Source organism: Stenella coeruleoalba, assembly GCF_951394435.1.
Source record: "Stenella coeruleoalba genome assembly, chromosome: 3".
Taxonomy (NCBI): domain Eukaryota; kingdom Metazoa; phylum Chordata; class Mammalia; order Artiodactyla; family Delphinidae; genus Stenella; species Stenella coeruleoalba.
Genome location: NC_137148.1, coordinates 53,006,868 through 53,033,834, shown reverse-complemented (window position 1 = coordinate 53,033,834; position 26,967 = coordinate 53,006,868). Strand labels below are relative to the sequence as shown.

The 26,967-nt window shown below is 41.3% G+C and overlaps 1 protein-coding gene across 6 annotated transcripts in view; it reads right to left on the bottom strand.

Annotated features, from left to right (window-relative positions):
• Positions 1–26,967, bottom strand: part of MAST4 (microtubule associated serine/threonine kinase family member 4) — a gene marked incomplete at its 5' end in the record, with an annotated part of 568,435 nt that overhangs the window by 280,783 nt on the left and 260,685 nt on the right. For 2 of the 6 annotated variants that reach the window (XM_079916426.1, XM_079916429.1), the window contains one exon: positions 9,103–9,177. The exons of the other annotated variants lie outside the window; for them this stretch is intronic. In XM_079916426.1, the coding sequence (XP_079772552.1) occupies positions 9,103–9,177 (75 nt within the window). The remainder of the gene's footprint in view (positions 1–9,102; positions 9,178–26,967) is intronic. 6 annotated transcript variants of the gene reach the window in all.

Genomic DNA, 26,967 nt, shown 5'->3' with positions numbered 1-26,967 from the left:
GCTGCTCTTCTCAGTACTGTCAGCAAAGAAACTCCTTCCAAAACCCTGTCAGAATCCATAGAACACCCCCAGGCAAAATAAGCATTGCCTAGCTAAATGTTTAAATTGCTTTTTTAGAGTAGCTGGTTATGTTTTGATATGTTTTTCTTTTTGCCTAGGGGTAGAGGGGTATAAGGGGCAAACAGGATACAGAAGTCCTCGAAGGCGAAGAAACAATTTCAGTAATTCTTCATAAAGCTAGAGCTAAATTGGATAACCTGTACTTAACCCAACTGATGATCTTTTCACCTCTAAATTAAAAAGATTTCCTACACCCTTCCTCAAATAAATCGCTAATCTCATCTTGGCCACTTGCCTGTTACACAAGTCTTTGGTAAGCACTACTCTGATGACTCTGAGAAAAGTCAACAAATGTAATTCACCAGTTTTTTAAAGCCCTTGAAAAAAAGAATCCACCTAAGGACAAGAGAGGTTGGGCTGTAACAATTCACCTATGCCTACTTAACCTTTGCCAGCTGAAACAAAAAAAAAAGAGAGAGAAAGAAAACTGCTACAAAAATCTGTGTTAGGAGAGAGAAACGGGCCAAATTAAATAGTTCTTTCCCCTCAATATTTTCAGTCACAACATTTAAATGGCCTTAAAATAGAAATTCCAGCAGCTAAAATATTAAAAGCCAATGATTATGGTTTTTACACTTGTTCTTTACCTCTATTTTGAAGCCCAATCCCATTCTTTTCTTAAAAACAAAAATTTACTGGATAATGAATTAGGATGTTGGCAAATAGTATCAGGAAAGAAATGCAACTGTGAAAACAAAAATAGAAATTTAAAACATTCTGAAAACTGCTACAAGGGTAACACAGGGGTCTGCTGGGGTGGTGGTAATGCTCTGTGTTTTAAATCTTGGTGTTGTTACCTGGGTATAGTCAGTGTGTGAAAGTTCACTGATATCTGCATTTTTTGGATATGTGTTACTCTTACAGAAAAAAAAATCACTCAGATCTTTGGGATAATATCAAACTTAAAATATCTGTACTTTTCTGTATATATGTTATACCTCAATAACAAGATTTTTTTCAAAAGGCAGCAGGCTATACTCACCTTCAAGCTTAAGCACTAAATCCCGTAAATGCCTGGCCACAAAATGGCCAAATCGTTCAGTATGAGTTACCGGAACTGAATTCCAAAGGCATGTTTTAGCCCTGTAATTTTGACTGCTTCAATACTGTGTTTACATGACACATTATACACAGAATCACGGAAAATAAATAAGTGGAATCCACTTTCTGTAAAATTACTTGTATGTATCTGAGTAGAGAGATGTTAGGCTGAAAAAATTGGGGTGCCCTTTGCCCACTTTTCAACTGCATTGTTAGGGCTCTAGAATTCTGTTAAAGTCAACAGAGAAATACATCCTTGTAAACTGGGAGGGACACACAAAGGAACGGTAAGGAGAATGAATGCTTTTCAGATAGTTTTGCAGCATTACGTAGGACCCTAGTGCTGTGGAGTCAGGTGGCAGGAGAGTGGGATATAGGTCAAAGGAGGTCTCTGGCACAGGAGGCAGAAGAACATCGTCACGGGTACTGTGGTTGCCTTCCTTTTGAACCCTGAGAAATGCCGCTCAGTACAGGGTGTCGCCCGGGAAAGGGCGGAGCCCCTCCTAGATGGTGGTGCAAAGGGCATGGTGTGGTGGCTAAGCGCAGGGACTAACTGGGCTTCACCGTGTACTAGCTCTGGACCTCCTGCAAGTGATTTAACTTCTCTGTGCTGTCTGCCAAAGGCAGTGAACTGTGCACAGGTGTGCCAGGTAGACAGATCATGTTGTTAGCGTAACCCCAAAATGCAACCTCAGACTCAGCCTGAACCTGAAGGGAACGGATCGTTTGGAATATGGGAAAACATTACCCTTCGAGTGTGATGTACAATGTCATAGTTTTGCCCTGTAAGCTGACAAGTGCAGTCCATAGGAGTTTAGATTGAACATCAAAGACATGGAGTTAAACAATGACCAGAGGAGAGGTGAGAATTCATTTCCCTGTCCATTCAAGGTCTTCCTGATGATCCACACTATGTAGGTGTTCATCTATTTATGTCTAAGGCCTGCAGCTCTATCTGTTTTATCCTTTGATAAGGTGAGTTTGCCTTGAACTCATTGAGAGACTTTCTGCTTTCCTTCACGAGTGGTCTGTGCCCTCCACTACTGGTAACGGAAGGAACTAACTGTGGTAAAAATCGAGAAAAGGTAGAGCGTTTTTTCCCACACCTCAGAAACACCCAAAACCTGTAGCAATGTTTAGAATCTTTGACTTCTCTATTGTTTTCACTTTTAAAGGCTTATGTTTTTCATGATGTCGCTTCCCAGCAATCCTAACATCATGCCCAGTAAAAGTGACAGAAGTTCTGGTTTTTCAGGTTTACCCACTGTGTTCTGTTCCTGAATCTGGGTGCTGGTCACACAGGATTGTCCAGTTTGTGGAAATTCATCAAGCTGTACGCTTGTGAATGTATGTTGTATTTTAATAAAAAGTTTTATACACATGCGTACACACACAAGTACACGCAATTTTTTAAAAAATTGGCAGTCTCCACAAAAACGAAGTAGTTGCAACTGCCAGGCATGGTCCAAGGGTACCACGGGTGGAAAGGCTCTGGTCCTCCTTCACCACTTCAGCTATGTCCATCCCAGGCAGCCAGGCAGGATAGTCAAGAACAGGGATCCCAAGAGCCAGACTGACTGGGCTCGAATCCCAGCTCTCTTTTTACTCTATCCGTGCGATCCCGTGCACGCTTCAGTGTCCTCACCTGCCAAACGGCCATCAACAGTACCGCCCTCCTGAGGATGCTGTGAGGAGTAAAGTTGTTAGTCCTGTGTGTCCAGAACCTAGAACCAGGCGGACATGTGTCAGAGCTGCAGGAGTGTCAGCTGCTCCATGATTTGTAGGAGCACTGCTTCCATTCCTAGAGACTTCTTGAAGTCTCCCGTATACCATATTTCTTGGTCTATCTACCTACTTTCATGTGGGGAGATTCAAGTGTACAGGAGAGGGTAGGGTTAATCATACTCCTCAGACAGAGAATATTATTCCCACCCATCAGTTTATTTACTTGCATACCTAACTTTCGACACCCCTTCCCTGTCTCCAGCCCACCTTTCTAATGTGCCTGATGGATATTCATCTACTTGTACGAGCGCCCGGAAAATGCAAGTTGTATGATGTACATGTATTTTTAATCGACATTACAAGCACGGTAGTAAAGAACTGAATTTGTTTAAGCTTTGTTTTTCCACACAGTAATATGTTTTAGGCTCCAGCCACATTGCTGCTTGTCCCTTCAAGGCTGCTGCTTCTAACTGCTAGATGTTATGTGACGTACCCCGTTTTTTCAATCACTCTCTAAACTGTCTACACCCACAACATCCCCAAACTTTCTGGGGTAACAAGAATGCTACAAGAAGCATCTGTGTCCTCCAACAGAGGCCAGTTCTTTTGGATCGGGATTGCTGGTTCGTAGGGCAGACTGTGTCTAGTTTAACTAAGAACTGTCATTTTACTCCCCAAAACAGCCCGATCACTCTACGGAATGTCTGCACCAGACCATTTCATTATAAGAACAATCTTAACAAGGTCGTTCCCCCACTGTATGGATGAGGAAACAAGAGACTTTCCCTCGGCCACACAACTAATACACAGAACATGAGAACAGTCTGTGTGATGGCAAAGCCCGCCTGCATCCCACCAGGGACAGCTATACAGGAGCATCCCCTTCCATGTCACCTATTCCCTCCATTCGGGTCTGGCCCATCACATTACCTTATGCATTCTCCTATGTTCACGCCCATATTCAAGGTTTAAAAAGCCCTTTCTGGGCTTCCCTGGTGGCGCAGTGGTTGGAAGTCCACCTGCCGATGCAGGGGACACGGGTTCGTGCCCCGGTCCAGGAGGATCCCACATGCCGCGGAGCTGCTGGGCCCGTGAGCCATGGCCCCTGAGCCTGCGCGTCCGGGGCCTGCGCTCCGCAGCGGGAGGGGCCGCAGCGGTGGGAGGCCCGCGTACCGCAAAGAAAAAAAAAAAGCCTTTTCTGGGACTTCCCTGGTGGCCCAGTGGGTGCCACTCTGAGCTCCCGATACAGGGGGTCCGAGTTCAATCCCTGGTCGGAGAACTAGATCCCGCATGCATGCCGCAACTAAGAGTTTGCATGCTGCAACTAAGAAGTCTGCATGCCACAACTAAGACCCGGCGCGGCCAAAATGAATAAATAATAAATAAATTTTTTTTAAGCTTTTTTCTTCCTTCAGGGCCCTGATGAAAACCCACCGGCTCCAGGAAGCCTTTTCTGACTGTGGCTCACAGATGTCTTTTGGTTCAAAATCAACGCCCCTCTGACATTGTTTACCAAACAATTGATGACTGTCTCTGCATTATTTCTTTGCCAATTACATTACATTCTGAAGGTAAGAACTAAATCCTACAAGTTATATTCCTCCATGCCTACCACACAGCTGAGTATATGACAGACATTCAAAAATAAGTATAACTGTACAGACTTTTAACAATGCAGACATTCTACCTCAAGGATCATCTGGTCCTAAGCCCTTATCTTACAAGACGGAAAAAAAAAAATCCTCAAAAAGTTAGATAATGATTACCTGATAACCATAATAAGAGTAATCATAATTTAAAGGATAGCTATAGTTTTTCTGGCACTCATTAAGTGCCTATCTATGTGGTAAAAACTTTTCATACATTCTCTCATTTACTCCTCAAAACAATCTCATGAGGTGGATATTATTTTGTTCTCAGATGAAGAAACCGAGGCTTTCTCAGGGTGATTAAGTAACTGCCCCAAAGTCACAGCTATTAAGTTGCAGATATAAGATTCACACCTACTTTAGCTGGGACCAAAGGCAATTTATAGATGGCTGATGTACAAACAAAGAAACAAAAGCTATAAGCTGCCTCAAAAATTTCTGTCATCAATGTATCACCCCTTAAAGCCTTTGTAAAAAAAAGTTTACGCAGTACAATATTTTATATGACTAAAATATTCCCAGAATAATTACGGCAACCAATCTTCCCAGCCCCTTCCCCGTCTTTCTACCTCCTTAAATATAGTAACAAGTATTACATCCTCCAAAAGAGAAGAAATTATTCTTTAACACTTGAAATTCCTGGGACTAGGAGGGTGTTAATTACCATCCAGAAACGCAAAGCATAATAAGGCTCAGAAATGTAGATATTTTAAAGCCTGTCCCCTTAGAACTTGAAAAGTCAACCTATTTTCTTTTGCTCTTATAGAGAGAAACACGATTCCATGATTTCCATGGCTTTTATTCTACATCATCTTTGCAACTCTGAACTCTGGTCAAGGCAGCCTCTTGCCCCCTCTGAACAGTGGGTTTCTAAGGTCTCAGAGACATTTACTCTTCAGAGAGATAAAAATGAAAAAAGGATCAATCCTAAAAGGTTTATAGTAGTGAGAAAAGAAGACCATCTGCTCTGAGATAGCTCTGGGCTGATTTTCCCAGCAGGGGAGCCCAGGTTTTACAAACCTTATTCTCATTAGAAAAAGGTAGAGAAATCGCTGAGAATTAGTATAAACGATTTTCAAGCCCTACGGCATACTGAAACAATGTATCTTAGAATTATATGCAGGGTTTTGGTTAGCTGGAATACCTGTCCATTGGGAGAGTTTGGTTTGTTTTTTAAGAGGATAGAATGTTACAGCACTTTCTGGTTCTGAAAGGTATTAGATGCTATGCCCACCGCTACTTACTGTCACATGCTCAAAATTTCAATACAGTCTCTATGAACCTATTTATTCTGGATCAGCAAAGCTTCCAAGGAAAAATGACAGTTCATCTAGAATAAATCTTCATTATTCTTTTGTGCTGAAATGCCAGGAGGTTTGAAAACTAATCCTCTGTACACTCTCGTGTTATCTTCTGTCCACCTCCTGTCTCCCCAGATCCTGTCCCCGACGCTCCCATATCAAATTGATTTTTATTTAACAGAAGCCTTTACCAGCTCCACAAATAACTGCTCTGTGGTCTTTGAACTATTATTCCTATTGCCCGTTTTCTTCATTCTTTGTTCATTTAATGTGTTACAGCATTCATACTGGGGGATAGACAGGTGAGCATATTCTCCAAACAAAAGACATTTTAGAAATTCCCAGTGGACAAGTCTAGCCAATCAGAGGTACATTACTTACCTTTGATTTCTCTCTAACTCTTTAACTCTTATTCAAATAAAACAGATTTAAAAGCTTGTTTTCCTATGCTCAAAGCACTTTCGAAGGCTTTCGAAGACTAAGATTAAAAAAATTCAGGCTAAAAAAAAAAGCCAACTCCTTGAGCAGAAAATGAGCACCGTATTTCTGGTCCATATTTTCCCCCATAGCTTTAAAGTAAGTAATTCTGTTTTAAAAATTAACATCCGTTGAAGACACTGATAGAAGACCACCCAAAAATAATGCCTTGCAAGTCAAGAGAAAGGATGCCGTTTGTAGAGGGATTTTAGGATTGAGAAATGCTATTCAAAAATCTCAGACTAAATGGTGAAGTATCTAGTTATAAATAGCCTTGATGGGAAAGAAACATAATTCCATAATTTGACTAAGGGAACATTTAATAAACTCTCATTTAATAGAAGAGAAAACCTTGAGCAATGGGGGCTCAGTGATAAGTGGCTGCCCACGGCCATAGAGCTGGTTTATGACAAAGCCCAACGTACAACCCAGTCAAGGATATTCTTCCCGCCCCTCTGTATTGCTAATGGGAAACTGAGTATCTCTATTTGATCACACTTCTTTCCAGATTACAATGCCGACTCAACAAAATCAGTGTTCTCAAAAGATGTGGCAGCCGGTTTACTGTAAATTGTTACTGACCCAGGGTTTTTTTTTTTACTACAACTCAGATTATTGAGTTGAAGAGAATACAGTGCAGATTCTAAGCACCAATGTACTTACAACAAAAGGTCACTGGCTACACTGATGCATATTTCCATTTGCTATTTGTTGTCCAAGTAACCTATCCACACAAGAAATGTAGTTTCCCCCATCAGTTCCTAATATTAGGGAAAAAATTTAGGCCTTTCTCGAATTCCTAGTCCTGCAGTATTTGGGGGAGGAAAAGATTTGACCTTTAAAGCCTATCTGTTAACACTGGCTGAACCTATTCACACAGCACATTAAGGCACCAGACGTTTTCTTTAGAGCAGTTTAATGAATTCCTCTAAGAGTGTGTCTAGAAAAAGAAGCCATGATTCTCACTCAAGACAAAATGGAACCACAAAAAGACTCAACAGAAGAAACGCAGCTCATTTACAGTGTAATATACAACTCTTTGCATGCGTGAGGCACAGGACTTCTGAAAATGCCAAGCAGAATGAAATGAACCCAGGAAAAAAGAAAGAGGAGGAACAAAAGCACACGCTGAGTTGAGTCCTTAAACCAGAGGTACATGCTGGGTATAACAGTGGATTAACCACTCTATAAGCGGTTAAGCACATTAACAGTGTGCTTAACCACAGGATGTTTTAGTGCCTCGTTAATGAAAACTCTTCGGCGGGGTCTGAGGAGGACCTGCTGTACTCTGAGCTGTGCTCTCCTTTAGCAAGATTCACATAATGAATCCATTCACCTTATTCAGAGCTAGTTGATTTTTTTCCCTCACATCCTAACAGAACTTTCATAACTTCATCACAAGGGTCCTCACCCAAAGTGAGCTGTCTGGAGCTTGCGGGCGGGGGGCACCCCAGGTACTTAATAAACGTAACAAAAGGCTATGACATTTGGAGTCCACTTTCAAATACTACCACACATGCAGTGTGATATTATGTATTGGTTAAAATTATACCCTATACCCAGTCCGTAGCCCTGATCAGGATGGACTCCCCCTCCCCCAGGGTGGTGAACTAGCATTACATCAGAGGAATCTGTATCTCAGTCACACCCGAGATTTTGCCAATTGGCATACTGAAATGGGTTTTCATTGCCGAAGTCAGAATCAGTGTTCTCAGGATGTTAGAAACGGGATTTCATTGTTGAAACTAGCGGTCTTTAAGGTAAGTGAATCGGCAAAGTCAATTTAGAGATATTCTCTGCCCTTGCATGAGCAGCGCGTAAGAATCTATGAAGGTCTGTAACTTGGACCCTTAGGACTGGCACCCGAGGCCCAACTGTTCAATGGCCTTATGTCCAGCAGCTGGGGCACAGAAGCCCCATTGCATGATGCCCACCATAAAAATGAGAGAATCCTGCCTCCGGAAAGTTGTCAGGTCATCAACCTTAAGTGGAACCTTCCAACGAGATTTGGCTGGAGCACTTTATTAAAAGGCCTGAGAGCAGGGACTTCACTGAGTTTATAGGACAGGCACAATGCTTTGTGCCTGTTTGCCAGGAAATGTCTGTTTAATAAAAGTCTGTGTGCAGCAGAACTGGCCTGCGACTTACTTGCGCTGTGTGGGAACAGCAAATCCTTGCTCAAAACCTCAGCCACTTTTCTGTAGATCGTAAGAGTTGGGCATGACCAAAATGACTGAAGACTATTCTCAACGAATATATCACACCTGGAACTGCTGTGCTGGAGCCCACCCACACCAGCTTGGTAAATTTCCAGGAATTTTACAAGCCAGTTGTTAAATACAGTCATTAATTGATTAAAAATATCTAAACTTCCAATGAAATACATTATATTGAAAACAAAGGTAAGAGATACTCAAAATTGGTTCACTTCCTAATTTTCTGCTTTATTTTAACTAGGATTTGTGTCAATTGGATCTGTATATGTTAGAGCTCCACTGGGCATCTCTTCTCGGCTCTGAAGTTGCTTTTGTCAAACTGCTGTTTGAAATTGGCCGCGGTGGGAGTATTTACACCACAGAAACCAGCAGGTGCTACTTATCAGGGTTTTGCTTGTTTTCAGGTCTGGTGATTCAACGCCAGAACTCCCTTGGTGTGAATGGCCTTTGATTAATAGAGAAGACTTTGCCTCCTCTAAAGCCTTCAAATACACCAGCATAAATAAAAACTCACAACACCCTTTTCCTCACAAGGACCACACCGCCATGCACCATGCGACAGGACACACTCACTTTTGAAGCAGCTGGGTCCACTAGTCTCTGGCGATGTCGGGCTGAGTTGAAATGGCTCTTCGGAGGCTGCCCTTCCTGACAGGGAATGGAAGATGGGGATGAACGAGGTGGGAGAGGACAAGGTGGGGCGTGGGATGATGGGAAAATGGTCGGAAAAGGGAGAGGGACAGCATTTAACGGCACTGTACTTGTCTGTTTCAGCTAAAATCCAACAATAAAAAGACATGACATGATTTTCCCCCACAAGACCACATGCCACGCGCAAGTCATTTTATTAAAAATAGCCTTGTATATGCATGTGTGCGATAAAGTCATGAACACAGCCCAGTATCACATTTCCCATCAAATCTGCACTTTCCTGTTACCTGATATTGCCCCTAATTGTATTTCAAGAATACTAAGGAAAACTGGAGCACGATTTCCCTGAACATGAAGTCAATCTTCCTAGAACAGCAGAAGGTAGGCAGTAAGGGGCATTCTTAGACTTGCCGCCCATTTGGATATCACCAAAAAGACACGGAAATCACCGTCTTCCCCAAAACCAAGAAAACTCTCTTGCCTCAGAAGCTCCTCTCTTCTTCATCCTGGCAGAATTCCTGGTGTCTGGCAGCCACCAAAAACTCTGCCCCTGAATGCAGTTAAGTTTTATTGGATGGAACAGAGATTGAACATTAAGTTTATAACCTAACCTGTATAGAAGGGTGGTCGTTTCCTTAGACAAACCCTTGTATATGTATTGGACAAATGGATCAGGTAGAAAGACTTAACACCTCCCATCACTCATTCCATGTCAAACACACACACACACACACACAAACCCAAGCAACTGTATTTTAAAGGAAAAGTTTGGAATAGGGGCCCCCATGAATGGTAGAGTTTCACTTCTCCATCTTTCAAAGCTGGATAACAGTAAACAAGAATCTAAGAAGCAAGCACAATCCACTGTGAGCACTGACTTCAGGGATGGGGAGATGAAAGCAACAGAGAGACGGTCTCAGAAAACCCCTGGGCATAAAGCCCCGGGTCCAAGTGAGCATCTACCTAGGGAGTGAAATATCTGTCAGATGAGTATTAGCATCTGCTCACAGAGGAGAGTGAAAAGACCTCTACTTAGGTAAAAATGCAATGTCTGTATTATAATACTTGAGAATTCTTTTCTTTTTTTCTTCTAAGAATAACAGCTCTGTTACTTTTAAGACATGGATCAATCACACCCACTTGAATTGCCAACAATCACTGCTTCGGTATCCAAAGTATAACGCTTACCTTTCAAACAGGAAATGTTATAAGTAGCAGACTGCACATCAGGATTATGTTTTTCCTACTAACTGCCCTGCCAGCACGCATTCTTTCCCTACCCTCTTCTGAAAAAAATGCAAGGCAATAGTTTTAAATCTCGGTTGACCTAGAAAATGTACCAAAGCTTTGACAGCAGAAATTGTTCTCATTAATTCACTGAATGTTTGGCAAAACAAAACAAACAAAATTGAGTATGATTTCCCGTTCAATAGAATCAATAGATTTTACATGAGAAATGGTTTTTTAAAATCAGATTATTTATTTAGCTTGATTTGAAGCCTCCTTTAAATTTAATAGTTTATCAGAAAGTTGTTTAACGCTTTTTCTCCTAAAAAAAAGTTATCAGATGTAAATAAATACTTATCCTCATTAATATGTCTGGAGAACTACCTGCCCTTATCAACCTCCCTATGGAATGATTACAACCAATTTAAGAGTTCCAGTGCACAGTGCCAGGCTCCCACTCATCAGGAAAAAAATTAATCTTGGCGTTAAATACACAATTACAGTCAATGTGCAAATTAACCAAATCCTGAGCCTGTGGTTTATTGCTTTTCTTCTGACTTCAAGGTGAAAAATGTTATATATTTTTTAATTAGCTAATTGCACCATGAACTCAGCAGGGGGCAGCTGTTGATATTAAACTGTGACTCTCAATCTTAAACTCCTGTTTTGTGAAAGGCTGGTTTAAAGAGGGCAAGCACATCCTTCAAGGGGAATGGAGGGGGCAGGTGGGTTTTCAAAACCTGGTCTCCACTTAGTCTCATTTATTATGAAGTACACTGACGCTGTAACAATAGTCTGCTTGTGATGAACAAAGAGGCCTATGAGATGATCAATATATTTACACAGATTCCAGTAATACATCTTAATAGAAACCAAAGAACAGCCTGGAGGATTAATGTCATTTTAATGAATTGCTTATGGAATAGAAATAAAGGGATTCTGAATGGCTCAGAGCAAGTTTTTCTCCATATGACTCATGTCTGAAATTCATCTTAATTTTCAAAAATAGTCACACTGTATTCTGTTGTTGACAAAAAAAGTTGGTGGTGGTCGGCGGCCTGTGTGTTCTACAGTTACTCAGGCTTTGTAGAAAGGTGGACATAGCTATGTCCTTGATAGGAACCTTGGAGAAGAATTTAATTCATTAGAAACTGGACATGTCACCTTCTTCACTTTAGGGAGAACTTCATTTAAAAGTTTTCCTTTCTTATTACAGGCCAGATTCCCTCATACAGCCAGGGAAGGTACCTGACCATAGCCAGCTCTATGAGTTCAATTGTGAAATATTTTACATTCTTTAAAAAGCAAACAGGGCCCTCAAAAATGGTATGGTAGGAAAGCAACATCCTTATATAACAAATTTGTATGTATAGCTTTCCATGTTCAAGAAAAACATTCAATTATATCTCTCAGGCCAACATTAAAGACAAAATTTGTGCCTTCATTTTCTTCCAAAATTCTTAGTCCCAAGAATCCATTTCTCCTCCTAAATGACAGCCTTCAGCCTCTGGTATCTGTCATTCCAGTCTAAGACATCAGTCTCCTGGTACCATTTACCTCCTGGCTAATGCCATCAACATCAGCAAAATAAGAGATCGGACCTGGGTGGGCCCCAGGGGCTCTCAACTGAATGACTTATTTACATATGTAAATAGGGGCTCTTTACTACCAGGGGAGGGGGCAGAAGGAGGAGGGTTGGATTCCTCACCATTAGTTTGGTGGAAACAGAAGCACATTATGTTGCTTAGGTTAACTTATCAAAATCATTTGCTGTGATCACCACTAATAAAAGTAGCAGCCCTCAGTTATGTAAATAAACTACTGAAAGATGACAAAAGAAGTGTTGACATGTACATAACCTGGAAACTTAATGAGGCATATTTCACCTCCATGCTAAATGCTTTCATCAAGACTTCTCCTGTTAAGTAAGTCATTTTGGAAATTATAAACTTCCCTTAACACTGCAGATCATACTTTTTAAAGAAATTATTGTTCCTTAAACATTACAGATCTGATAGCGTAGTACTTTAGCCTCATTTGCATCACATAAACATATTTACAAGAATGTTCTGTGGAAAACAATATATCAGGTGTGAAATAATGGGTGCCCAGTGAATCCAGTGGTGACATCAGATTATTTAAATGCTTAACTCTTCAAATCAGGTATAAGTGACTCTATGTCAAAATTAGAGCCACAAGGAAAATTTAAAACTAAGTGTATCTATAATTTTGGCATTAGTTCCATTATTTTTTTAAGAAATATATCATTAGACATTTCCAGGTAGATATTTTAATATAAGAAAAAAAAAAGAAAAATCACATAATTGTTTCAAGGGCTCCTAGAGGACTTCTTAAAAATCCATTCAAAGGCGTTTTAATTCTGAAAAGAATCACATGCATTCTTGGATAAGAATAAGCATTTTTACCCAACTCTGAGACACCCTTTTGTCTGAATAAATATATTTCACTCCCAGTCGAAGCTCTTACTTAACACTATACTTAAGTACGTACAACAAAGCTACTGCAAACAGGTCCTGGTAACGGCACCCCTGCACATCAATAAAGCAATTTAGGATCACGCAAAGGCAAAATACTCCATGAAAATAAATCAACTGGAAGAATTCACAAGCTGCGGAGATCTAGCAATTACCAGGTGTATCAAAATAGGGATCAGACACCCAAATGAACATGGAAGAAATGTGTTAGAATACATTTTCGATGATGATATTATAGACTTCTAAAACAATGGAACAAATCCCACAGTAATTTATGAAAACCTTCATAATTAATAACCTTGTAAAGATGAAAGTACATCATGTTTTTCTTGTCTCTTTTCAGACCCAGGTTTTTCAATTTGGCTCAAGAGGAGAGTCATCAAAATAGGATAGGGGAAGGGATACTCCCACCTATGAAAGCAAACCCAGTGACTTTCTAACTTCTCACTGTGATGCTCATTGAGAAATACATTTTGCGTCATGAAACAATGCCTCCCAATACTACAAGCAATGCACTCTATTTTCTGATCTAGTTTAGTTCCTTTCTAAACAAACGCTGGTCTCTACTACTGAATTGATGATTTGACCTGCAGTTAAAAAACAGACCAAGGAAGAAGTGTTCTTCAAGGGTCATGAAGGGACTTCCCTGGAGGTCCAGTAGTTAAGACTCTGTGCTTCCACTGTAGGGGGTGTGGGTTCTCCTAAGACCCTGAAAGCCGAGGGGCATGGCCCCCCAAACAAGAGAAACTTTCATGAGATAGGACTCACCTAGTAACTCCTTACGAACGTTTTAGGCTGTGTCCTAAACTTCGGTCATTTATTTTTTCCCCATATCCATGTACTATGTGTGCTATTACATCTGCTGCATATACTATTGATTTCTTAATTGCTTTCTTTAAAAAGATGACTCTGGATTTTAAAAACTTCTGTACTTCAATTTTTAATGATGGTTTAAGTAACAACACCTTGAAATCATGACTTGGTTGTGCTAGTTACATTTTGTTCTACTATATATTAAGAAAAATGCATTAAACGTTATATAAAAACATCTGTGTACTGCCTAGAATCATCTGTGTGCAACCTGTAGTGTCCACGGCACCTCGGGTGGCAGCTGATAGGCGTGAACAGCCCAGGCTCTGCAGTGTTTGTGGTGGGAAGAGGGGTGGTCACCGTTTATGACTCTGCCGTAACATCTCCCCCCTCAACGCCAACTGCCTACTCTGAGATGACAAACAGGGACTGTCAACTCACACGTCCCTGACCCAATTCTGGACGTTTGTCCCCCAGGTCTGCCCTCCTCGGTGTTCCTCATCTCCAGCAAAGGGCACCACCACTCACCCAATGACCTAGGAGTCACTGACCATCTTGTCCTTAAATTCAGTTCCCATGGGCCAAATATCAACCCCACGACCCCTATCCAACCAATCAGCAAGTCTTCCTGGTGTTAACTTCAAAATGTATTTCAAAATTCAACCTTTCTTACTTTTACCATTGTCAGTCTCATCCAAGCTACCTGTATTTGGTTCCTAGGGCTGCTGGGACAAAATACCACAAATGGAGGGGCTGAGAAAACAGAAGTGTACTGTCTCCCAGTTCTGGAGGCTAGAAATCTAAAGTCAAAGTGTCAGCAAGGCTGGTTTCTCCTGAGGGCTGTGAGGGAAGGCTCTGCTCCAGGCCTCTCTCCTTGGCCTCTAGACGGCCACCCTCTTCCCACGTCTCTTAATATCACCTTTCTTCTCTGCGTGTCTGTCTCTGCGTCCAATCAGTTATATTGGATTAGGGACCACCTGAAAAACTTCCTTGTAACTTGATCACCAACTGTAAAGACCCAATGTCCAAATAAGGACACATTCTCAAGTAGAGGGGTTAGGACTTCAATATATTTGAGGGGAGACACAATTCAACCGATAACACCATCCCAGCCATCCAGACACCAGCAATAGGCTCCCATCCCCGTTCGCTACTTTTGTCCTCCATAGAGGCTGTCTTTCCAACAGCAGACAAAGCCACCCTAATAAAATATATATGATATCACTTTTCTCCAAACTCTCCATACCTTTTCCTTCCACTCACACCAAGTCCTTCCAGGTCATGTAAAGCAGGGGTCCCCAACCCCCGGGCTGCGGACCGATACTGGCCCGAGGCCTGTTAGGAGCTGGGCTGCAGAGCAGGAGGTGAGTGAGCGAAGCTTCATCTGCCGCGCCCCACCGCTCCCCACTGCTTGCATTACCGCCTGAACCCTAACCCCCACCCCGACCATGGAAAAACTGTCTTCCATGAAAGTGGTCCCTGCTGCCAAAAAGTTGGGGACTGCTGCTGTAAAGCCTCAGGCAACCTAGCCCTGTGCCTTTTCTGGATGCCAACGGCTCCCCCCAACCCCTCACTCACCCTGGCCACACTGGTCTTTGTGCTGTTCCTAGAGCCCTCCAAGCACCTTCCCAGGGTCCCCGAGAGTCCCTTCACTGGAAAACACTCCTTTTTTTTTTTTTTTTTGTATTTTTGCAAAGTATGCCTATTTGCTCCACTCAGGAAACCTCACCTGTCCCCTCTTCAAAGAGGACTCCCCCCCCCATCACTCCATTTCCCCCTTGTCCTCCTTTACTTCCTAACAGTTATTACTGCCTGACGGTACATTGTATGTGTTTATCTTTTTTTCTATAAGCTCTATGAAGCCAGGAGCTTTGTCTCAATGGTTCTGGCATTTGGTGGATGCTGGAAAAATAATTTTAAATAATTATGAAACCAATAAATGAAGCATATGTATTTATATGATGCACCAGCTCATCCACAGGGTTCCTGCAGGAAACAGAGGGCACCCTCAGACCAGGCAGTTTGAGAAAATTCTCATGAGGGAATCACTTAGGAGTAGGGCTCCTTCACCTCCTTTAGGCCAGAAGAGGCAAAAGGGAGGGAGCTGCTTCTAGAACCTGAATCAGAGAGCTGGGTACAGAGGGTCACCTTCAGAAGAGCATTCAGCCAGCCTGGACTGATGCTGGGGAAGGGAGACAGAGAAAAATAACTTCCATCACTTGCTTTATTTCTCCCTCCTTTCCTCCAATCGCCTGCTCCCCCACTGGCCCAAACCCGATCGGACACCCAGAGGACAGAAGGGGGATGCAGGTCCCCAGAGGAGGGGAGTAGAGGGAGAGAGAAAGGAGGTGGGAGGGTGGAGAGGAAGGAAGAGAAAGGATGAAGAGTGGGGAAAGGGAGAGGGGGAGAGAGTGGGGAGAAGGGAGGGGACAGAGTTAGGGGAAGGGGAGAGTAGAGAGAAGAGGAGAGTAGGGGGAGGGGGAAAGTGGAGGGGAGCGGGAGGGAGAAAGGTGCGAAGTGATTTGGACATCAAAGAAAAGATAAGAGGTACCCACTCCATCACTGAGCACAAGTTAACAGCAGCAGCCACAGTGGCTACTCCCCTTCTATCTCCTCTTCCAAGTCCCAGTTTCTTCCACAGCATGTGCTGTTCCACCTTCAAAATGGCCCTTGCTGTACTGAATCTGGGGTGTGCATTAGCACTGAGCCCTGCGGACACACCTCTGGGAAGCCACACGGTACTTTTCTTATCTGGCTCTCGCTTCCTAGAAATGCTGAAAGGGTGAACCAGATATTATCTGTGAAGCACCACATATTTAATGACGGGGATTTTTCTCTCGTCAGGGTTTCACATTAATGTAATTTTGGTAGGTCTGCAGTCTCAAGTCAAAAGAAAACCCTGGGATCGGATTCCTGATGAAATTCTTGCTTTGAATTGAAATTTATTTCCCAACCCTGGCACATTTCAATTTGCCTTTTAAAGTTATTCAACATTAGGAAAGTAAAAAAGCTAGGCTGCATCTAATCCGCTAAGATTCCATGGAGAAGGGAGCTCTAGCAGTCTCTGAGGGGCGTCGGGAAAAGATCACCTGGGGGCCAGTCTCCTCCCCACCAGTCACTCAGCCTCTCTAGACCTCAGCATCCACATCGGTAATGAGGCACGATGCATTTGAGGGTTTGAAATTCCAAGACCCTCTCTGAAAGTTAGCTGCATGTTGTAAAGATCAAAAATATCCAGGATACCCTGGTGTGTTTTTTTTAACATCTTTATTGGAGTATAATTGCTTTACAATGACGCATTAGTTTCAGCTTTATAACAAAGTGAATCAGCTATACATATACATATATCCCCATATCTCCTCCCTCTTGCATCTCCCTCCCACCCTCCCTATCCCACCCCTCTAGGCGGTCACAAAGCACCGAGCTGATCTCCCTGTGCTATGCGGCTGCTTCCCACTAGCTATCTATTTTACATTTGGTAGTGTATATATGTCCATGCCACTCTCTCGCTTTGTCACAGCTTACCCTTCCCCCTCCCCGTGTCCTCCAGTCCATTCTCTACATCTGCGTCTTTATTCCTGTCCTGCCCCTAGGTTCTTCAGAACCATTTTTTTTAGATTCCATATATATGTGTTAGCATATGGTATTTGTTTTTCTCTTTCTGACTTACTTCACTCTGTATGACAGTCTCTAGGTCCATCCACATCACTACAAATAACTCAATTTCGTTTCTTTTTGTGGCTGAGGAATATTCCTTTGTGTATATGTGTCACATCTTCTTTACAGGATACCCTGTTTTAAAAACATTCAATTACTGGAATCATGTCATAGTTCAAATTTCTTGCAGGCTTCGTAATGTGTGCGTTTTGGGAATCACAGTATTGACTTGCTATTTAGAAAATGTTTACGTTTACTGCCGTTCATAGAGAAATGTTTGGGTCTTCCGACTGCATTATAGCCGTCAGTCAATGATCCTTTGTTAGAGCATTTCAGAACATTACATATTGATTCAAATTAATGAATTTTATGTCGATGACTGGTTAACATATTTTACCATAGACAATAAGTTTATGGATGTAATTACTGACTTGAGCTCCAAAAACACAGCACAATTATACTGCAGCACATATGTCAACCCACTTAAGTCACTTCAATTTAGAAAAAAAATTTAATGATATCACATGCCACACTTTTTTTAATGAGAAAAATTACAAGATACCGAAATTAAGAGGACCAATTTTCCACAGGGAAATCTGGGAGAAAAATTTAAAGGTAAACCAATTTTCTGAAGGCAAAATAAAATTTTCAACATAGCTCTGAGTTGTACCCAAAGCAAATTATTGCTGGCAAGTAATATGGCTCTGATAATTAGACTTGATTGGGGTTTAAATTAAGCAGAGGGATGAACTAGACTCCTCAAAGCCATTCTGATTCGTTTCATCTGTTCTAGCAGCCATGGGGAGAATGGTCAGGGACCCAGGAAGGGGAAAGCAGCCTGGCTTTGCAGATGAGGGTGGTATACTGTTTAACTGATCTCTCTCCCTCATCTTGTAGCTGCTTATCAGAGATTCCTACGTGAAAGAGCTGAAGTGCCTACACACGTAGCCAATCATAATTACAACACTGAATACCTGATACAACACTGCTAAACCGTAACACAATGACAACCATGTGTTTTTTATTTTTAACCACAAGGCAGATCACTATAAATTCTTGGGTGGGGGGGGTATATGGGTGAAAGGTCAGCTTGTCACTCCTTCTCTTTAATAAGGCCCTGGATGCTTAGAAGACATAAACTTTTTAAACAGGTACAAAAAAAAGAAAGATCCTCATGTTCAGGTCACATTGCTATAATTCCATTTGCCACTCTTGAAACAAAGCCCGCTTTTATCTGGAGAATGTAAAACATCGAATTTTGACTTCTCCACTAGCGTTTCCACTTGCTAGGCTTTGCCCTGTGGGGTGCATAGCATGTGTGGAAGGCACCTGATCATAGTGGAAAAGGTCCCAAAGACCCACAGATGTTTGCATCTGTAAAATGGGCAAAACAGCTGCTTCCACTGGAGTCCTTAGACTATGCAACCATTTTCCAAAGGGTATCTTTATCTTACCATCTATTTTTGATCAAATTCAAAGATAATTAGAAAGCAGTGATACTAAAGAGTGAATTAAATGCAGCCACTGGTTTTGGGGAAGCCGGGTGAAAGCTTGTCACTGAGTGCAATATCACATGAAATGAATGATTTAAGTACAAGTGGAAAAATATCTAATGGGAACAGCATGGTCCTTGAACATCTCACACTCTTCAAAGTGAACGACAGCAGTGGTGGCAGGGAGAAGGCTGTGCTACGTAAGGGCTCTTTCTTCTGGAAACCAGGACATGAGTGAGACTGTAAGTCACATGTTTATGGCTCCCTTAGAATTGTACTTTTAATACAGCAGTAAGGTTTTGGGTTTAGCAGGTATTTGCTCGTCCTTTACCAAATATCTCAGCATACTTGAGGTCACTGAATTAAAAAAGCCAAACTGATAAATCAGTGCTACCCTCAATACGTAGTTCAATATATCTTATTGTTGATGGATTACGACCAGTGAGAGATCCTTTGGGGTAGTGATTAAAAGCACAGACAGTGTGGCCACTCTTCCTGGATTTGAATTCCAGCTTCACTTCTTACCACCTCTGTGATATCAGCTACATTTCAAATCTCTTTATACCTTTATTTTCTCATTTGTAAAATGGGGACAGTAAAAATGCCCATTTCATAAAGCTGTAAGGAGGATTTAAGTGGTTAATACATGTAATATACAATAGAGTTGGGTCACAGGAAGTGCTATGTATAACTGTTAACTATTTAAAAACGTATATTCACAAAAATATTTATTCTCCTCTAAGGACCTTGCAATTTGATTTAGACAGTAAAGTATGCTACCCTAGTTTTTTGTTGTTGTTGCACGAGAAGAAAGGTTCACACTTAGAGAAGTGTTGCTCCTTACTGGAAATCACGGAATACCCCTGATTCCTCTAGGAGTGCTTTACGGTTAAGTATTTTTTCAAGGGTAAGTATTGTATTAAGGAGTTAAAGACAAAAGTCTTACAATGTTTCTTTAAATATCTGTTTCAGCTGCATAAGATTAGCACGTTTTTCTTGGCAAGGAACGCCTTTTCCTTTTTCTGCTGGAGTATTTTTTTTGTCAGCAGCCTTTCTTGTTTTTCTTCCCAAACGCTTCCTCTGCTTCTGTCTTTCTGTCGTCTGCCCTCATTCTATTCCCCATGCTTCAGCACTTCCCTCCCACCACTTCCCATCCTCTCACTTTAAAAAAAACAACTTTGTTCATTGATTGTTTAGCATGTTTCCTTCCTATTTTGCATTCCCCCAGGGGGCTGGGACAATCAGAGTGGAAGTGCACTGACAGCATGGGAAAGTCACTGTGTCACCATGGGTGGACGGCGCTTTTATAACGCAGTCAGGATACACGACAGAAGGGGTAACAAAACGCAGGGCCAGGTCTGTTCTGAGGCCGGCGATGAGGCCATCTGCTTCTAGTCTGTAGTCACTGCTCAGTTACTTTCACAGAGGTTAGCCCAAGATTTGCCTTGTAATGGGGTAACTGGAAGTACCTATTGTATGCTTCTGCTACGTGTGATTTCTTTCTGTGCGTCAGGGGATCTGAGTCATCAGTGATCCCACAAAGCCTGGAACTCCCGGGTCTAGGCTCCATTGCTGTGTTCGTTCACAAATGTAGAAAATGCTCAAAATTCTCACACAATCAATTATATAGAGTTTATAACTAGAAGTGAAATGGGTCAATGTTAGAGGTGCAAGAAATAAGCAGTTCCTGAGAGCCACCTGGATACCATTAATAACTAACCTTTATTAAGTGTTTCCCCATTCCAGTCATATGCTGGATTTGGGGAAGGATTTCTGCACCTGCATGTTCATTGCAGCATTATTTACAACAGCTAAGACATGGAAACAACCTCAGTGTCCACTGATGGATAAATGGATAAAGAAGATATATCTGCAAGGGAATACTATTCAGCCATAAAAAAGAAAGAAACCTTACCATCTGCAATAGCATGGATGGACTTGGAAGGCATTATGCTCACTGAAATAAGTCAGACAGAGAAAGACGAATACTGTATAACCTCACTTATACGTGGAATCTAAAAAATTGAACTCAAAGAAACAGAACAGAGTGGTGGTTGCCAGGGGCAGAGCGTGAGTGGTGGGCAAAATGGGTGCAGGTGGTCAGACGTACAAACTTCCAGTTGTAAGTCAGTCCTGGGGATGTGATGCACAGCATGGTGACTACAGTTAATAACACTATGTTGTATATTTGAAAGTGGCTAAGAGATTACATCTTAAAAGTTCTCATCACAGAAAAAAATCTATGACTGTGTGAGGAGATGAATGTTAACTGAACTTTTCGTGGTAATCATTTCACAACATATACATATATCAAACCAGTATGTTGTACAACTTAAACTAATGCAATGTATATGCTAATTAAAAAGAGAATAAATGTACAGAAAACACAGTTTAAAAAAAAAAAGGATGAACAAGATCTATATGGTGAAAATTGTAAAATACTTCCATGGGCACAAATGCATACCAGAATTATAGGAGACATCTACTGTACATAGATGGGAAGACTCAAATACTTCCCCAATTAATCTGAAGAGCCATTAGAATTCTAATCGAAATTCTAAGTATATTTGTTTTGGTGCACTTAGACAAATGATTTCTAAAATTCATTGAGAAGTCTAAATAGCCAAAAATATACAAATCAAGTCTGAATAAAAGAACAGGAAGAGGGGACTGGCCCTACAGAAGTTAAGATTTATTATAAAACTGCAGTAATTAAATCATGTGATATTCACAAGAGAATAAAGAGACTGGGGCAATTAGAGAACCCCAAAACAGATCCTTACACAGATGGGAAGGTAGCAAAAAATAGAGATAGAATAACAAACAGGAAGAAAAGAGACACTAATTCAGTATGGTGAAAAATCACTTTCCACCTGGAAAAATAAACTTAATCCACACCACACACCACACTAAGAAAAAAAATAAGAAGAATGAGAAACTAAATGTCAAAACACAACTTTAAAAATTTTAGAAGAAAAAATGAAATCTAAGATATTTTTATGACCTATGAATAGGAACATATTTTCTAAACAGGTATGAAAAGCAAAACTCTTGTAAAAAGATTGATAAACTGGACTGTATCAAAACTTAAGCCTTCTGAATGATGTCATAAATTTTAAAGGAAGGGAGAGACTGAAATAAGATATTCCTAATACATAAAATATATAAATTAATAAAAAAAGGAAATAAAATAAAAACGATGGGCAAAGGATGTGACCCAACAAATTAGGTAAGATGAAACCAAATGGCCACTAGCCATAAAATGATACACGACCTCTTTAGTATAATGCAAAATAAAAGAGCAAAATAATCACTTTACACCCATCAGAATAGCAAAAATTTAAAAAGTCTTAAAATACCAGGTCCTGGAGAGTATGAGGGAAAGCAGCAGTCTGCTGTAGAAATGTTCAAGTGTAGAAGTTCAAAAGCTTTAGCAAAATGTTAGCAATATCTAATACACTGAAAATGTATTTCAATGTATTACATTGAAAATGTATTGTTGTCTACAATATAACCCAGGAATTCTGCTTCTTGGCACTTACCCTAAAAGCCTTACACACAGGCAGCAAGAAATCCGTACATGAATTTCCACTGAAGCATTCTTATAATAGAAAAACGAAAAAACCAAAAAAACCCCTCAAAACAGCTAACATAGCTAACATGTCTGTTATTAAGGGAAAAGATAAAAGAAATTGTGGCATATCCATAAGATGAAATACTAGCCAGGATTTGAAATGAATGAATTCAATCTATTTGAATAAACATAAATATATTAAAAAAACAATTCTGAGTGGGGGGGGAAGTTGTAAAATATTTATGAGAGAATAAAAACACAGACTGGAAATATTCATACTAAAATTATGATGGGGTTGCTTCTGGGAGGGAGTGTGGGATAAGGGAACAAAGGCCTGGAGAGAAGTTTTCAGTCATACTTCTTTTATGTTTTAAGTTCTTTGTGTTTTTTTTTGCTTATTAAAATGTTCAATTGCTTTCATTAAAAACACTACTGGAAGGAAAATGACAAAATGTAAACATTTCTTAATTCTAGATGTCAGCTACAGAGGTGTGTGTTACATCAATCTCTATATTTTTGGTATTTTATGAATTTTTCAAATTTTTTAAAAGACCACATTTAACAGCTGGCCATGTAACCATGTAACCACAACTCTTGTCTAGGTCAGTACTTCAAACAAGGACATTCCAATTTCATAAAAAGCACAATCAAAAGATCTTCCTCCAATAATATGGGCATAAGGGCTCTCCTTGTGCAAACGCACAGTACTAGATTCAAAATTAGATAAAAAGTAAATGAGATTTAACACCAGGAAGGCAATCAGTCAATATGTGTCTTCCTGATAAAGACAAGGCACAGGAACTTCTAATCTCTTGCTCCAGACAGCACTGACATTGACTGGCACATGTGAGGGCAATTAAAAACTCTTCAAAACTGAGGTCAGCAGCTCACTTTTCCTTTTGTTCAAGTGGAAATAGTAAAGTAAAATAGTAAAGTAAAATAAATCTTCCAGAAACTACTGTACAAAAGGATTTATCCATCTACATCCCAGGGAGGGACCAAATAGGTCTTTGATCTCCCTCATTTTCCCACTTTGACCATCAAGGTCTAAGGTTCCACATGTGATCAGGCCGCCGTCCCCCTCTGCCAGTGTAGCAGACACCACGGGTGGTCTGCATCTCCTTCCTGAGGGCCCACCCCATTCTCCCTCCAACATCAGCCTCAGCTGCAGTGGGGACCCAGAGCAAGCTCAGACCAACCTGTTACTAATGGTGTCGCATCTTAAACACACCCATTCGGCATTTTTCTACTTCTGCCCCAGGCGTTCCTCAAGACCAAGGGAGCCTGCCAAGCCCAGAGTGAGGAGGGGTTAATTCCTCTGGGACAACCTTCAACGTAAGAGACTGAAGCCAGTGGTGGAGACGCTCCAGCTTCCTGTAGGAGTCCTTCCAATGGATGACTCTGGGGTGGTGCTCTTTCCATGCGTGTCTCAGGAGATCCCAGTGGAGTGACACCCCAGTACCCACTGCAGGGATCTCATATAGACTTTCCTTTCACATCCCATCTTTGCCCTCATTCCTGCTTCCTGAGATCACCTCTCAAACGACTTGCCTTCCAACCCATATTTCCAGCTCTGCTTTCAGGAAAACCCAAATTAAGAGAACAAATACCACTAGTCCAGCTCTGAACGCAACTTTTCTAATTCATGGGTCCCATTATTTTCAAAATATTTACGTGCCAAACAGCTCCTGTACTGCAAACACAAAATTAAACAGGACAAGGTCCCTGTCATTAAGGAACTCCATCTCATAAGGGAGAATTCACACAAACACACTTGGAATAAATGTGACATGAGCCAACGCCTATGTAAGAGGGAACCATGTTGTGAAGTAGGGGTGCCCACTTCTGCCTGTGGAGGTGCTCCCAGGACACCATCTGTTCCCACTTCTGACTCTGTGGGCAGCATCTAAAATGACTTCCAACCATTCTCAGCTCCTGGTATTCATCCCTTTTGCCATCTCCTCCCCTCCAGTGTGGGGCTCAGTGATTCAGTTTGCAAGACTAGAATACGACCAAAGTGATGAGGTGTCGCTTCCAAGATTAGGTCTCAGAAGACTACGACTTCTGTCTTGCTCTCACTTGCTCCCTCTGATGGAAGTGAGTTGCCATGTTGTGAGCTGTCTTACAGTGAGGCCAACATAACAAGGAACAGAAGAGGGTCTCCGGACAATACCCAGTGAGGAACAGAGGCCCTGGCTCCAATGACAAGCAAGGAGCTAAATCTTACCAACAACCACTTGAGTGACCTTGGAAGCAGCTGCTCCCCCAATCCAGCCTTGAGATGATGGCAGCTCCAGCCAATACCCTAGCAGCCTGATTTCAGCCTTGTCAGAGATCAAGAGCCAGATCACCCTGCCAAGCTGCTCCTGGACTCCTGACCCACAAAAACTGATACAATAAATGTTTGTTTGAAACAGCTACATGTGAAACTATTTGCTCTGCAGCCATGACCTACAAATGCATACACTAACCATGATTAAAAATCACCACCAGGGGCTTCCCTAGTGGCGCAGTGGTTGAGAGTCTGCCTGCCGATGCAGGGGACACGGGTTTGTGCCCCGGCCCCGGAAGATCCCACATGCCGCGGAGCGGCTGGGCCCGTAAGCCATGGCCGCTGAGCCTGCGCGTCCGGAGCCTGTGCTCCGCAGCGGGAGAGGCCACGGCAGTGAGAGGACCGCGTACCGAAAAAAAAAAAAAAAAAAAATCACCACCAGTATGGATATAGTCTTGACAGACCATATCTGATGCCTAATTCTTGTTCTTTTATATATTCATTCAATAAGCAAATCCTATGTGCTGGGCAGTGTGGACACAAAAGTTAACTTAAAAAAGACACTGTCAATGCATTCTTGGAAAAGGCAAGCTTGCAAAATTTGTAGCAAACCTCTTTATGCAACTTCACTAACCTAAACTATGACTTTTTATAAATGTTTAATTTCTGCTGACTGCTGGTGTAAATCTATAATTAAGTGTCTTTGCTATGTTAATACACTTCGTGTTCAACGCAAGATACCTAAAGGTACGTTCCATCTGCTCAAAACATGTTATATATTTAGAAAAGAATTCTGATTTTCTTCTGCACAAAAATCCTTAACAGGAATTATGCCTTTTCCTTCCATTCATTCAAAAAAAAAAAAAAAAACAAAAAACTACTCCCACAGGCAGAAAACTCACTAAGCAGTGAGCGGGAAACATTTATATCCAAACGTTCTGTTGTATTTTCCAAATCAACTACTCGGAAGGCTACATTCTCCTCTTACTCTCTGATGAGACTCAGTAACCACTGTGCAAACCCAGGAGAAACACGTAAACATTACTGAACAATATTACTTATGTGAGACTTCCATCTTTTGTGACAGAACTTTTCCTTTTCACGTGATACTAACTAGAAAAAAACAAACTGATAAAAAAATAAGAGCATTCTCTCGCTCATTCATAAAATATTTCTTTAGTCCTATTTGTTTTAAAAAATACCATCGGCTTTCCCACAACATCACAAACAGCTCTGGGAATAAGCAGAAAAATATAAGAGGAAATGATTTTTCAGTGAAGAATTTAAACATACACAGACACACTTGGATCTATCAAACACACACAACTAAAATAACTACAAATTCCAGGTAGGTCTTTTAGTGTGTTAACTAAATCATCACACTGGTTGTGCCCCCTTTTTCAACATGCTCTCTTCTCTTCCCATTCGTACAATCCTCTTCAGCCAGCCATGGCCTGAGCAAAGGTTAACTTTCATCAGAAGCAACTCCTTGACTCTCCACCAGTGGCATAGGGCCATGAACCAAAGAATTGAAAAACCAGAAAAGAGTGGGGGGAAAAGTCATAAAAGAACTTGAGATTTATTAAGCATCCTCTCTTAGACTAGCTTTGGGCTTCAACAGGGTCTGCCCCCACTATGACATTCTTAAGAAGAGTATGTCATCCAAGTTCGTTTTCCAGTTTCAAATGAGGTGATACTGTAATCTTCATCTCATGCTTTCCACACACCCCTTTCTTTACTGATCAAAAGGAATGCAAGTGGGAAGTCTATTTAGGCAGGGAAAATAGTTCACATTTTGTTAGGGAATCCTTTGAAAAGGATAGTTAACCTGTATCTCTGAGACTTGTAAGCCTGCTGCACATGATTGAGCGTTGCAGATTTGCACTGAGATATTTTCCATACAAAAGATTTTCCTGTGTTTCTAATTTTGGGGAAAAAAGGTAGCAAAATTCATGAATTTCAACTATGCAAAATATCTTTCGACCAACCCCTCCCCCCAAATCACTTTGAAGTAAAAAGGGACCAGACCATGGTATAGGGGAAAAGTATAAATTATGAAGCAAAGAAACACAGGTTTGCATCCACATAAACAAGCCCTATGATGTCACCGCAATTTGTTGAACATCTGAGCCTCAATTTCCTCTTCTGTAAGATAGGGTTAATAATGCCTTGACAGGTCATTTCGAGAATCACAGCTACTACACATCAAATGTCTAGCACAGCATCTAATACTTAGTAGGCATCCACTATACTGTGAAA